This window comes from Phalacrocorax aristotelis, chromosome 3 (assembly GCF_949628215.1).
Source record: "Phalacrocorax aristotelis chromosome 3, bGulAri2.1, whole genome shotgun sequence".
Lineage (NCBI taxonomy): Eukaryota > Metazoa > Chordata > Aves > Suliformes > Phalacrocoracidae > Phalacrocorax > Phalacrocorax aristotelis.
The window spans coordinates 98608114-98623343 of NC_134278.1; the positions used below are offsets into that span (position 1 = coordinate 98608114).

General features: G+C 44.2%; 1 protein-coding gene across 2 annotated transcripts in view; it reads right to left on the minus strand.

The window, feature by feature from the left end:
• Window positions 1-10966: 10966 nt before the first annotated feature.
• MSH2 (mutS homolog 2) overlaps window positions 10967-15230 on the minus strand; it is a 54774-nt gene continuing 50510 nt past the window's right edge. For both annotated transcript variants that reach the window (XM_075088660.1, XM_075088661.1), the window contains 2 exons: window positions 14787-14959; window positions 10967-12323 (listed from right to left, as the gene is read on the minus strand). In XM_075088660.1, coding sequence (XP_074944761.1) covers window positions 12153-12323; window positions 14787-14959 — 344 coding nt within the window. In that variant the 3' untranslated portion in view covers window positions 10967-12152. The remainder of the gene's footprint in view (window positions 12324-14786; window positions 14960-15230) is intronic.

Consider the following 15230-nt stretch of genomic DNA (forward strand, 5'->3'; position numbering starts at 1 on the left):
ACATCTTTAACATGTCCTGACAGGAGGGCACAGAACAGCGGGAAAAAAAAGATTATTTTCAGAAAGCTTCCCTGAAACATGAATTTAATATAGTTTTAATCTATATATTAATTATTATATATTTTAAATATATATTTAAATCCTCAAGAGTGACAACATAAGCTAAATATGGGGAGGCATTTATACTAAGCTTATATAAGCACCCAACATACTGCCATGGTTATATTACTATTACACCTTAACAGGTGATTATAAGGAATTTTAACAAGCCACGCAAGTCTCCTAAAACACCAAAGGTTTCCTGCCAGCTTTCCTTTCTAACCCACCCACTGAGGGAATGTGAAGGCATCTGAGGAACGGTCTAACCTCTCTGTATCAACACAGCCTTCAGGTTGCCTATTCCAAACATTAAATCAAGCCTAAATTTCCCCTGATGGGATTTCTAGAAAGGTGACTTTTTCAGCAGGCAAAACACAACCTGATTGTCTCAAGCTTTCTGCCATCCAAATGCCGAAGATGTTCTGCCTGCACATGTTCAGGAGCATTGATCTTTGCAGCCACTTTCCTTGTTAGCTAGAATTGAAAGACTTTGCTAGTGTAGACATTTTTTTAAAAGCAGAAATTGGACTATTTCCGAGTACAAACAGCCTTTTTTGTTTGTTTGGCCTTTTTTGAGCAGCATGTGAAAGGCATCCAAAAATCACAGCCTGTCCCTTTCCCACCTCCCCATGGAGGATTCACCCCCTGCTCAGCTGCGGTATGCACTTCCCTTGTCACTGGCCTCCATCCCTGACCAACACCTAGGCTATTGCCACACAGAGGAAGGGAAGATAACGAGAGACAGGTAACAATGAGATGGAGAAGACAGGCAATAGCCACGAAGCCAGGGAGAAAGATAGAGATGAGAGTGCAGTGGATATAAATGGGTCTGGTATACAGGGGCTCTCCTTGCACCTAAAGATTGATGTCTAATTGAGATGCTTTCAGTGGTGGGCCCTGCGCTGACCAGCTGCCAGACCCCTGCAGCAAGAGCCTGGGCAGGGGTGCTGCAGGCCCACACCTCAGTGTTTTGTGTTTAGCACCCCACTTAGCCTCAAAGGCTTCAGGGCTTGTATTTTCACTACACAAGGAAATGAGAATTAAAACATCACATGAGCGTGCAGTGACCTCGTCCTGCTCTATTCAAATTGATGCCAGTTTTGCCACTAACTCCCAGAACAGCAAAATTGAGCAGACTGTGGTATATGAAGTGAAATCCCTGCAATCCTCCATTTGTACCATTGCAGTTTAAGCACATGCCTCTCTCAGATGAGCTCATCCTCTCCTCCTTTTCTCTATCCAGTCCCACTGTGCTAAAACCAGAGGAATTTAGGTTGTCCATTTGCATATGTACTCGATACAGTACAAAGCAGCACATTGTGTTTGGGGATACACTTAACTGCAGGAAAAGCAGAGAACAGCATCCCTTGCTTCAGCAACAAGAGGTGCCAAGTACCATCTCAAAGGCAGACAAGGCACTTGACCCCTACAGACATGGGAAGGTTTCCCAAAACTGCCCTGACTGATGGTTATGGAGGCTTCTTTTAGTTCTCCGTCAACTGCATTAATGGTCCCCTGTTCCTTATAGACCAGATGTGTTGCAATCCATTTTCCAGATTAAATTTCCCCATTTGGACAGAGACCATACTTAGGCAGACCTCATAACAGGAGATTGTTGTCTTTTAGGAGAGGTCAGGGATAATGAACCACAGATAGAGCCAACCCAGCTGACAAACTGAACATCAAGCAGGAACACACAAGCCCTTGAGACCAGTAAATAATTTTCACAACTCTTTTAAGAGACTAGCAGCAATCTCCTGCACTAACAAGTCTGTATCACTCTGCAGTCAGAGCCACAAGCAGCTGATTTCTATTTATACTGTCTCAGCAGAGTGAGCCCCAGCTGTTTGCTGTCAGCCATCCTGAAGTCATGCAGGTAAACAGCTGTCCTAGAGCCAAGCTCTGCTTTGTAGAGAACAATAATTATTTTTAGCACTATTTATCTATTTTTGCAGTGCTCTAGGCCTTGATCAGCAGCTGAGTGACTGGAAACAGGGATTATAATTATCCTTGGTTTGGTGGTAGGGACATGGATGTTCAGAGGTAAGAAAATATGCCTTTCTGAGCATCCAGGTCTAGTTTGAAGGGGTGTGAGGAGGTGCCTTCCCTGGCTCAGGCCACGGCTGCACTGAGCCTAGGGACCCAAGCTGGACTGTCAGCTAGAATCTCACAGAATGGTAGGGGTTGGAAGGGCCTCTGGAGATAATCTTGTCCAACCCCCCTGCTTGAGCAGGTACACCTAGAGCAGGGGGCACAGGAACACGTCCAGGCAGGTTTTGAATGTCTCCAGGGAGGAGACTCCACAACCTCTCTGGGCAGCCTGTGCCACTGCTCTGTCACCATCAAAGTAAAGAAGTTTTTCCTCATATTCAGGTGGAACTTCCTGTGTTCCAACTTGTGCCCATTGCCCCTTGGCCTGTCATTGGGCACTACTGAAAAGAGTCTGGTCCCATCATCCTGACACCCACCCTTCAGATATTTATAAACATTGATAAGATCCCCCCTCAGTCTTCTCTTCTCCAGGCTAAACAAACCCAGGTCTCTCAGCCTTTCTTCATAAGGGAGATGCTCCAGTCTCCTGATCAGCTTGGTAGCTCTCCGCTGGACTTGCTCAGGCAGTTCCCTGTTCTTCTTAAACTGGGGGACCCAAAACTGGACACAGTTCTCCAAATGTGGTCTCACTAGGGCTGAGTAGAGGGGAAGGATAACCTCCCTCGACCTGCTGGCCTCACTCCTTTTAATGCAGCCCAGGATACCCTTGGCCTTCTTGGCCACAAGGGCACATTGCTGGCTCAGGGTCACCTTGCCGTCCACCAGCACTCCCAGGTCCTTCTCAGCAGAGCTGCTTTCCAGTGGGTCAACCCCCAACCTGTACTGGTGCATGGGGTTGTTTCTCCCCAGGTGCAGGACCTTACACTTGTTTTGCTGAATTTCATTAGGTTCCCCTCAGCCCAGCTCTCCAGCCTGTCCAGGTCTCACAGCCTTCTGCCAGCACAGCCTTCTGGTGTATCAACCAATCCTCCCAGCTTGGTATCGTCAGTGAACTATAGCTGCAAAAATCTCACATTCCTCCAGGCAGCTCAGCCCCAGCGCAGCAACCCTGTGCCAGCAGATGAGGCCAAGCTGGAAAGCAGTGAAACTGGTCAGCAGAAAACAGGGCCAGCACTGGCAAACCCCTTGACCTGTGAGCTCTACTGCAGCGGGGTCTCCTGTGTACAGAACGAAGAGCAGAGCCTGGGCAGAAGAAAACCATGCCCATCATCCCCCACCAGCAATACAGCCCACCACAGGTGGTAGATGGGTGAAAACCAGCTCTTACAGGCCAGGGGAAACAAATGCAAAAGGAGGGGCTTTCTTTGCATCACGCAGCATACGTAGCTGGTCTGTTCCACTTGCACAACACATCTAGATGAAGCACCACAGCTCTAGGACACACAGGGTTATTCATTTCCATGTAACCAGGCATTCAGTTTTATGACTGCTACATGTCACCTCCTCTGACTCTGGGAAGAGCAGCAGGGACAGGCAACAGATCATCTGTACATTTGTCAGAACCACTGCTGTGGTGTTCACTTCTGGCTTACAGCTCTGAAGCAGTGGAATTTGTTATATTCTAATAGGAGATCAATATGTAATTTAATTAAGATAGATGGTTAGGGTTCTCTGTGCCAGCATTGCCTCCATCAGGAGCTGCTGAGAGACCTGCTCTCCATGTACATCTGCTTGCAAGTGCCACACCAGGAGCTCCCTCCTGCTCTCTACCCCGTTTGGTCGTATCGCCGCATTTACAGTATATTGCAATGCAGATTTTTTTAAGTAGCCAGGAGGCCCGTGGCTATGCATGCTTCATATGTTCACTTAATTACTGCTTTCCTTCTTTCTTCTCAGTTAGGTCTTGTCTAATGGACTGAGCAAAAACAAGGCAAGAGAAAATAGAAGTTCCCATTAAGGGTCCTCCAAACCACAGCCAGGAACTAGGAGTAACTCCTGTGTACTCGCAGCAGTTTGACGTTGTGGGATGACGACTTTGAAGGCTGAAATTAAGTTACTTCCGCACACACCCCAGAGCACCCATATGTTATGTCCCAGATCTACAGCCCCCCAACACACCTGAACTAAAAGACCTGCCCAAATATCTCTTGGGTTGCAGATCAGCGGTGTGCCAAGTCAATAGCAGGCTTACTCCAAAGACAGTACTACATAGCTTTTGAGCTCTGAATTTAAAAGAATAAAAGCAAGAGACCCTACTGTTCCCTAAAGCAGCAGCTGCACCAGTTACTCCTGGTTTCCTTCAGTTTACTGGGTGGGTGGGTTTGCTCCATCCCTGTGATGCACCAAGTGCCCGCATTCACTACCACAGCTCACCATCCCTGCCAGGAGGCCAGCTTCAGGCAGCCCAGCAGCCACTTTGCCATTTATTGGTGGCCAAAATCCTCCCTGGAGGGAGACCAGCTGGGTACCATGCCTACAGCTCCCAGGGCAAGCACAGCAGCTCTGGGGCTCGTACCAGGCACCCCTCACATGCCACCTTATCCTCCTGGAAGGGCCAAAGAGCAAGTTTTTAGGCATTATCTGCAAATATCAGATTACTGCACCGGTTACTGTACTTGTTCACATAAAACATCTTCAAGCAGCCTGACACCTTACCTGAGGTCCTTTGACAGGGAAAATAGGAAAAGAAAGATCCTAAGTGTACCCCTCAGGATGCATGGGAGATGCAGCGGAGTCTTGGATGGTTTTATTTTCTCTCACGCACAGAATAAATGAGCACCTAGCCACTGGAGGAGGCCAGTTCTCACTACATGGCTGGAACCTCTTAAAAAAATAAAAACCAGTAAAACTGAAATTTGCAATACTAATGGCTAAGATGTTCATCAGCTTCCAAGGTTTTCCTGTAAGAAAATTACACTTTTATCTACATACAAACTATGCTCGAGAGAGAGTTATTAAACCACTGAGAACTACTAAGAACACAATAGCATTAGCATGGATCTATGGGCCAAATCAACAGCCAGTCTGATCTCAGGAAAAAAAATTTACTTCATGCAGCTCCTCTGATTCACACCGCATGAGCACATCTCTTACAAGAGAGATTACAGAGAGCTAATCCTGCGCCTCTCTACAGCAGAAAGACAAGCAGCACTGGCAGCGCTGGGGTTTTCTCATAACCATATGTTATGGTTATGACCACAGTCATACATATATTGTGCTTGAAATCCAGCCCCTGCAGCACAGAAAGAGGGGCTTCTGCAAGATTTCCCTTTTGCAAACTGTTTTTCTTCCAGGGGTGGGGGTGGGAAGCCATTAAAACGCTATTAGAGGTGAAAATGTACATCAGATGACCAGGAATGAGACTTGGGTCTGCCAGAGCCAGTTTAGCTCTGCTCTAGCTGCTGCTTTGCTGAACTGCAAGTCAGCTTCTCTGTACCAGGGCAGGTAGGTCCAAGCTGGGGTCCCACAGGAGCTGCAGAGCACCATCTGCTCAGCACCTTCAGTATCAGCAGTATTTTGGGGAGGGCACACTTCCCCCTCAGAAGACCCAGTATCTTAAGCAAGCTACTCAGCCATGCAAGTGTTTTATAATGCCAGTCATCCACAGCATGCTTAGTGTTACCCGTTTTCTGGGAAAACCTCAAACAGTTGTTTTTGGTCTCAGATGACTTCATTTAAATTAAAGGTAATAACTAGAACAAAATAAGTGGCCAAAGGACTACTGAAATATCCACTTCAAGGGCCCTTGCAGAGAAAGAACCTGTGCTGGGGACTGGGGCTCTACGGCAACTGGGGTGCCCCCAAACTGGATTGAAAGAGGCAACACCACGGAGTCAGAGCTCCCGGCGTTACCCCCAGGTAGCGGCTCCCAGCTGCTGCGGCCTCTCTTGCATGCTCAGGCTTTCATACCAGACCAGAGAAGAACAGAGATGCCTGACAGCCAAGCCCTGCTATGCAATTTGTTCCAGTAGTTTGGTTTTGCAGGGCTCAGGGTACCGTCACAGCAATCAACATTAAAATCAAGTAACAATGCTGGCATCTCGCATGCTTACTGCATGGAGAGAGGTGGAACAAAGCGCTTTGGTTCCTAATTAGAGGTAGAGTAACGGATACCTACTGCAAGCCCCCTCCCAAACCCTCTTGTACCCTCAGTGATGTGCGTAACGACTACCATCCTGGGAGACCTGCAAAGCCACCAAGGTTAGGACCTGTGTGAAAATGGTATCTTCAGCAGGTTCACACACAGCTGGGGGGCTAGGAAGTTGGTTCCGTTTTGTTTTTAAACCCGGAAGTTTGAGTTTCAGTGTAGATGTATATCCACAGAAAGAGGGAGCATCTTGCACAGCTTGCATACACCTCCTTGTGTTCCCAGACCTAGATTACTAGCCTTTTGCACTTTAATATACATCCTTTTATAGAGCACACAGGTACAAAGCAGGCAGGCTTTTTTTTTTTTTTTTCATGTCATTGATTTCTATTAATGTGTGAGTGAATTGTTACACTGCATCCCAGTGTCCCTGGAATTGAATGAGAAATGCCACAGCAGAATGAAGATACGATAGATGACCTACTGCAAGCTGAAAGAGAACATGAACTTTAAAAATCTGTTACTGCCCAAGGTGAAAAGAGGAGCAATCAGTGGTTATAGAAACCAAAACTTCTATACTACCTTCCCAGATCTTGGCAAAAAAAAAAAAAGATTTGGTACAGCCAGAGCATCTGCACTAAAAGCAGTATCAGAATCATCTTGCTGATAGTTTTGGGATTGAACATTGATATGAAGCTTGATTTTTATTTTTACCTTCTTCATTAGCACAAAGTGTAAGGAAACGACTCACCATTATGCTGGGACCCTGAAAAGCAAGTAAGGGACATTTAAGTCAGCAACAACCTACAGTAGAAAGACATGAGGAAAAGTTACTGAAAATACCCAGGGAGAAGAGAATTGCTTCTAAAGGGCATTTCTAAAGATCACCTAAAATCTGCAAGGCTTGTACTATGGTAACACACCTTGCTATTCCTTGGAAGGCTTAGAACCACGTTGTGACCACAACTATATTTTTAACGCCTTGGAGAGAGTTTGTTGTTGAAACCACAGGCCTGGGGGAGGAGGTACACAGCACATGGCCAGATTTGCTGGACTTGCTCTAGCTCCCTGCAGCACCAGCCTGGGTGCACCTGCATTGGAACTGCAGGCCCCCAGGCAGTTCTGGATGGGTTCTGGTTGGTGTAGAGAAATTTACTGGCTTGGGCTTTGTGCTGTCAAAGGCATTGCAGCGGCATGGGAATAGCCATGCAAGGGGAACCAGCAGGCATGCTGAAAAGACCAACAATCTCTGGTCTAAAGCCCATGGTGGTGTATATTTTCCTGAAGTTTTGTACCATTTCTATGCACAAATAGAAAGATGCAGGACAGAAGAAAAGATATTATTTCAAAATCTCAGTGTGAAAATCCATGTCCCCTCAGGGCATAAACCAGCCACTTCAAGCAGGCATAGGTGCTCTTTAGGAGCAGGCTGCCTAGCTAGCCACCACTGCCAAGGTTCTTGCCTCCCTCACCGCGCAGTCCAGTGGCAGGTTGGAGATGGGACCAGACTGCCAGTGTGATCTGCTATAGCCCTGCCTGCTCAGGCTAAAGGTCTGCCATTAGCCATGGCACAGTGAGGCTCACTGCCAGAGTCCACACTGACCCAACACAGGAACAGCTGGGGGTTTTTTTTGGGTTGGTTTTTTTTTTTGGGGGGGGGGGGGGGTGGGGGGTGGGGGTGGGAAGGAGCAAATTGCAGAAGCCCCCTGTGCAAGTGCACTGCGCTGACAAGCAATGGCTTTGCAGTATGCAGCAGAACCAGGTGGATCTGCAGGGGAACTGTTCTGATAAGCATGGGCTATTTAGTCTCAGGCTTTCCCTCAGCTCAAGTTGTTTAGCACAGCTGTTTTCAGGTTTCCAACCATCCCTACAAGGACAGAATGATTACATCCTTAGGGAAACTGCCATGAGCATCCAGCGGCACAACCCAGGTGCCAAGGCACCTTTTACCACAATAGCAAAAAAGTAAAATACATTTTCTCACCTCTAGAGAAGTGCTACTCACTCCAGCTGCTGGAGTCAACACAAACTGCCATCTACTTTGCAGTATCGTTTCCTTTAGCTACAGCCACCACTGGTGGTCCAGGCAGCAGGGGACACCACATCAGGAGGGTAAGTCCCAGCTGCCACTGAGAACAATCAGAAATTGTCACTTCCCTCTTCAACAGCAGAAGTCGCTCCTTCTCAACTTGACTGGCAAAGCAGGACATGCCATTAATGGCTCCCTGCCAAACTGAGCTAGACTGACTTTTAAGGAGGAGGCTCCTTTTTGCCTTAAGCCTTGGTTATAACCAGAACTGGATTTAGGAGGGAATACACATGCAGGAATATATCTACCCGTCCCACCCCATGCAAAGGATAAAAAGCATTGCTGATAGCTAAAAGACGCACACATACATAAAATGTATCAAAGCAAGGTGCTCCCCTGAGAATAGGAACAGCCAGACACCTGGCTGGCAAAGGTGGCCGCAAGACTGGGAGAGAAACAAGGACACCTGAGATACAACTGCAGACAAGGCCTTTCAAGCAAACAGGCAGCATCAAGAGCCAAATTCCACCTGCAAGGGTCACAGCCATCTCAGAGATGACAGCACCTCTCACACTGCCTTTTAAGGCTTCAGGCCTTAGCGCAAAGCATTCGATGCATGACCTCACATGACTTTGGCTGCAAGCCAGTTTAAACTGTCCTCCTAATCTTGCACCATCAAACTACTCATACAATCCTAGACCTCAGCTGAGCTACAAGAGCAGGATCTCCTCCAGCAGAGCAATAAGCTCTCACACAGGCTTCTCTAAACCTGGAAAAATTAGACCACAAGCTCTCCCAGTCACTTACAGAGTGGTTATCAACCACTGCTACATCCACTAAGACTAGAGCAAAGTTATTATGTTCAATAAAGCCCAGCCCAGTAACAGGCCTGCTTGTCATGAGCAGGTATCTGAAGGTCCCTCAGAGGCTTGAAACACTCCTCAAGCCAGCCTCAGTGCATGTCCTTCGTGTTCCTTGCATTTCTGATTCCAAAAACTACCTCAGCTCCAGTGGAGTAAAGAATAACGCAGTTATGTGGCTCTATCTGATATGAACTTGCACAGCTGCAAATAGGAATTGACAGAGCCAAGTCCCAGAGCTGGCAGGCTGCTTTCCCTGGGTTTGTGAACTTGATCCCTGAATCCTCCAACCCTAATTGGAGCCTGTTGACCTACAAGCCCCTCACATGCTTTTGACCACCCAGCATTATCTCATCAGGCTGGCTACCAGGTGCCTCTGCACACAAATAGGTTGCTTGAACTCCTGATCACTAAGAGGTGCATGGTGAAGTGATCACAGGAAAATAATTTCTTCAGTGTTTGATCATGACCACTCTTCTCTTTTACCCCACTTAATGCACTTTTCTTCATAAAGATTGTTCTAGATGAACACTAACAGCACAGACTAAAATGACCACACCTGCAGTAAGCGTTCAGTGCCAAGCTTTCTCAAGTGAGCAAGCAAAGAGAAACTTTGCATCTTTATTCAAGGTGATAGTAAGTGGCCTCACTGCTCCTCCATAGCTACATTATTTTGTTCTGAAGCTTTGACAATCTTTGCATCCTTGGCACAGCTCTGTGATAACCAGGCAGGTTCTGGAATTGCTCCTGTCTCATAGGTACGTTTCTGAACGAAAAGCAAAATTGGAACTAGCAAAAATAGCCACCCTCTGGCTCAGATGAAATCACACTACCTGTAACCCAGTTTGCAAGCAGCACCGACATATGGAGACTAAACTCTGCCTGATCCTCTCTTGCCTATATCAGGCAGCAGCAGTACACTTGGTGGGGGGGCAAGTGCAGTGTAGAAGAGAAAAGAGGCGTCTTAAAATCCCATTAACTTGCACCTTTCTTTGTTGTGAGTGTTGAAGAGCATGAGAAAAACTGAATCCTTTTTGTCGCAGATGCAGAACTCTGAGGCATAGAGGAGAAGAAGCTGCCCCGAGCTGGTCCAGTCAGGGTACCCCATTATTCCCCAGTTAATACACATGAGTACTGCTTTCACCCTCAGGGAGAGGCAAATCTGGTTACACAGGAGCAGCTCTATCAGCCTCCAACTGCAACACAAGAACAAGAGCAGCCTTTGCTCAGTATACTGCAGACATGCTGTACTGACACAAAACATCCAGAGTGGAACAAGTGGACACTTAAATAACAAAAACAAAAGGCACCGAATGAAACTAGGAATCAGGTTCAAAGGAAAAAGAAGAGGTCCTACTTGCCGGCGGCAGCTTGGTGAGGAACCCGCTGTAGACACTGAAAGGTCACATAGGGTCAAGGGGAAAACAGACATTCCTGGAAGACAAGACCACTGACGGTTTTATGCCTATGCAAGCAGTTAGGGGCAGGAGACCGAGGTGCATCTTTGACCACACCACAGATATCAGCATGTAGGAAGAGGCTGTAAGTACCAGCCATTCTAGCCCTGTAAAAGAACTGCCTGTTTCCAGCAACAGTTAAAGCAGTTTGATCCAATAAAAAATTGTGTGTCACTGCAGTATTGCAGATTCTCTAAATTGATTCTCATTGTCTGTTTTACATATAATTCTGTATTTTTGATAGCTTGTGCTTGGACCAACTGAATTTGCAGAAACAGCTATATTTTTCATGACTTTATGTAACAGATTTTTCCAAACACTTTTCCAGACACAGCTACTGAACTCAAAGACAAAAATAGACTTGCATTTACAAACAGTGCGGTCGATATATAAGTAGAATGCATTCTAATTTAAAAACCAAAAAGGTGCTATGCAGAACCCAAACCTCTCAAACAAGCCTTTATTTTCTTCTGTTGGGAAGTATATCTAGTATATCTAAGTTCTAATCTAGCTGCAAACAAACGTTATCCAACAGCAAGCTGAATATCCTCTTTTATGACTATTGTTGGAACACTTAAATGCAGACTGCAACACATTAATCCCTGATGCAGAGCTACAGTGTCACTTTAACAGCAGCACTGCTGTCCCCAGCACACACTCACTGATGCAATCTCTGAACACAGCAAGAGTTTGCATGGCATCTTCAGTGTTATTTTATTCCTATAATCCCATGCAATAAACACCTTTTCCCATTAATCTTTAAACACTGACAGTTTTAAATATAGGTGAAGTGTTGTAGAGCTACAATTTAAAATGCTAAGTTTCAAGGAGAATATAAACCTCTGTCTGCATGATTTCAAAATGTCTCAGTGCAAGAAGTATATTAGAAAAAAAAAAATCAATGTATTCTTGCTTTGTAGACAGACCTCACAAATCATGACCAACTCAGAAGTTCCAGTTAAACTCTAACTTCACCCAGCCTCTGCTTACATTACGAAACCACCAAAAAATGCAAGAGTAAACACCACTCAGGCATGAAGAACAGGCCTGTAATATATTTGACTCAAGCATTACCATCCAACACAGCAAACAAAACCAAACAACAGCAAAATCAATCCCACCCACCCCCGTCCATCCAGGTACACAAGCAAAAATTTTATGAAAAATCACTTAGATTAGATGCTTTTTCTAATGGAGCACTAACAGAGTGTTCCTAAAACTTCACTGAATAAATTAATGTAGCTGCATCATATAAAAAAGAATCATGGTACAAGACAAAGATTTTGTGTACACGCTGTTGCTTTTCAAGGCTGTGGTAGTTGTATACTATACTTTGTAGCACGCTTCTGGTACAACATTACGCATTTTGTCTATACAGCCAATAATCCTTTTACTACTGAAAAAGTATTTTATTGAAAACTTCTAAAAGGACACAATGATCACAAAAAAAAAGCGGGAATCTGGCACAAAACGAGCTCAGAATCTTTTACAAAATCATTACAATGCAAAGAAAAAAGCCTACATAAATCAGTATAAGTATCATAAAGTATAAAAGCTACGAGACAAGAAAATGGTAGTTCTTGCACTGTGAAACACACTTCAAGTGCTGTATCCTATTCTCACACCTTTCATGATGTAACTTCCGTTTGGAAAATTATATCATTCACAAAACTGTTGTTCTTTGCCAACAGATCATTTCTCAGCTGTTTCAGCTTGATTTTGATGTCATCTTCTGACATATCTGTCAGGGGCAATGCTTTCACTTGACAAAGAAAATCCTGAATTATCCTTTCACCTTCCTGAAATGGAGGGAGGAGAAGAAAGAGAAAACAGAAAGTTTAGATTGCAAGCAGGATATTTCCAAAATCTGCCAAAGATACAAAATATTATTCAGCACAAGAAACTTTTTGCAGGCAAAAATCACCATTATTTTTGCACTTGCTATCGTGTTCTCAACACCAGAACAATCTAGTTATACTGGTATCAGGAGTTCTTTACCCTTTCAATCCATGAGCAAAAAGCATCAGTTGGTCAGCAGAAATACAGTATTTAACACTAATTGCTCCTAGATGTGTTCCACATTTAATTCCAGTGCGCAACCACACTAGGTGAGGATTTCTAGCAATAGCAGGTTCAGAGTGGCTATATTACCCAAACTAGTTACTTTTTGGAGGAATTGCAAATCAAAACTAATGTTTCAATATGCAAAAGGGAAGAACAAATTGTAACCAAGCAACTGGAGAGTGGCCGTCACCAAGGAGAACAGATGATAATTAAGCTTTATGCATATGCTTTTACACAAACAGGCAAAGTGGAACTTCTAAACAATCTGAATTGAATAGGAAGAACAAACATTTCAATGAACAGTATTCAGGATCCCTGAATTAGAAACAATTTGCCCACAATACAGAATTTTGTCTAGTGCTCTGCATTTTAGAACTCTACCACAAAGTTTTCTTAGCTTTGTTTTATTCTTTAGGACTAATGCAGTGTGCTTTCAGTGCTGAAGCCCCCAAAAGACTTGGAAATGTAAAACATGCTTTACCCTCTAAACATGATGTAAACAAAGGCAAACAAATTGCCTGGGCAAGACATCTAAAGCTATAACATTCTACTGCCTAGAGATTTTATGAAATATTATGTATTGCTGAATTATCCAAGAATAAAACATGATGCTGTATTTGTTAGAAGTGTTTGCTACATCAGTTTAATTTACACCAACTTAACACTGCATAGCCACATTCAGCTGATCTGGAAAATACCTCACCATGATACCTAACAAGCTGCCAAAGGAAAGGTAATAGTGGAACAACTGAGGGAGTTGGAGGGGGAACATCCTGGCACTAAAAGGTAGGACAAACCAGAGATCATTCATCCACAACATCAGATCTACCTACTGAGCCAGAAACAAATGCAGTAGACCACTGAAACTGAAAATAACAAGTAACAGCCTCTGTCCACAGCAAAGGCTTTTTGAATGTAGAAAGTGCTCTGGATATGGACTAACACTTCAACGCTTCCATACGCTGGAGTATTGCCAAGATTACCACTGATGTTTAGGAGGAGATAAATGAGTTACATGGCTGTAAAGTTTCAGGCCAACTTCTGGGACACAGAACTAAGATCTGTAAGCAGATTTATATGCATGCAGCAAGGAGGACCCGACTACTGGCAAAAAAACCAATGCAAGTAAGGCAGCACGTGGATTTCCTAGGAAGCTGCAACAGTTATTGCTGTAAGGACTCTTAATCCAGCAACAAGACCACACGGGCTATTCTGAAAAAGCTTCCTGCAAGCTATTGTTTTCCTTTACACTACCTGCTAATAAAGTTTCTTTTAAGAGAAAGTGAAGGGAGAAGAGAAAAAATACAGTTCACTCAAATGGCTTTACGCAAGTGTATTATGCAGGATAGACATGCTCAGATCTATGCCAGGATGTGCATTTCCTCAACTCGTGCTTGAAGCTTGAAGCCTGTGCAAAGGCAACAGCATTTTACTTCTCACTTGAGGAGGGAGCTAAAATTCTCACATGTGAAATGCAAAGAACTTTGACATCTGTAAATCAGACATTCCAGGTCCAAACTGCCATATCCTTCAATATGATCAGCTTGTGAGACGTGTTTGTACTGATGGGACATGGAAAGGCACAAAGAAGAAAGCTATGTACTCAGCTTTTCTCCGATCTGAATACGTTAATGTTAAGCTTTGAAAAAATCAGTACTACTGAGCCCTCAAATCAGGGGGAACAAAACTAGGTAGGTGCAACCCACCTGCAGAGCCAAGAATAAACTGAACAATAATTAAACAGAAGCTACAACTAAAGTCCTAAGAAACACTGCAACCAAACTAAGCAGCCAACAAAAGCGATGAACACAAAATTCTGGCTTGGTTCATGGCATAAAGAAAAGCCCACAGGCAGCCAGAGACATGGTCCCTTGTACGACTTGTACGTCCCTTGTATGTTGTATGCCAATCATACTAACTGCTGATCATTAATCTTTAAGAAAAAAATTAGTTTCATTCTCATGACTGTGTCCTAGATAAAATTCTTGCTTACGTTAGCTTGAAATTAATCTAAATCAAAACCCACTATCCTTGAACATCTCCAACTCCTAATGAACTTCATAGCTAAAACATTTTCTTATGGAAAAATGAGATTATAGTTAGCTATCCTCAAGCTCTGGAGGAATCTGAATCCTTAATCTATTTTGCTTGGGCTATTCCAGCTAAACAAATTATAAAAAGCATTCCTGATAGGAAACCTGTCTTTCACTGTAGCATTTCTTGGCTGGTGGCTCTCCTTTGGATTCCTTGGACTTGCCCATGTTTTGAAACTCCTCCAGCTCCAATGCTTTCTCTCTTGCACTTTCTATCACATGTTCTGGGAAAGCAGCCAACTCCGCTACATGTATTCCAAAACTCTGGTCACAAACACCTGGATACAGAGAGAATAAAAAAAAACAGTACAGAATTCTCACGAGATCATATGGCTACACAGAGATTACATGAACAAACTTGTAATAGTTCTCTGTTCTGAATAATTAAGTATGCATGACATCATTTCATTCTCCAACATTTTCTGATTTACCTTTTAGACTACACACAGTAACACAGACTAAAGAATATGCTGTTATTTAATTAAGCCCTCATAAAGCAGTAATTGCAGAGCTCCAGAAGTACTTCAGAAAGAAAATGAAAGCTCTTCA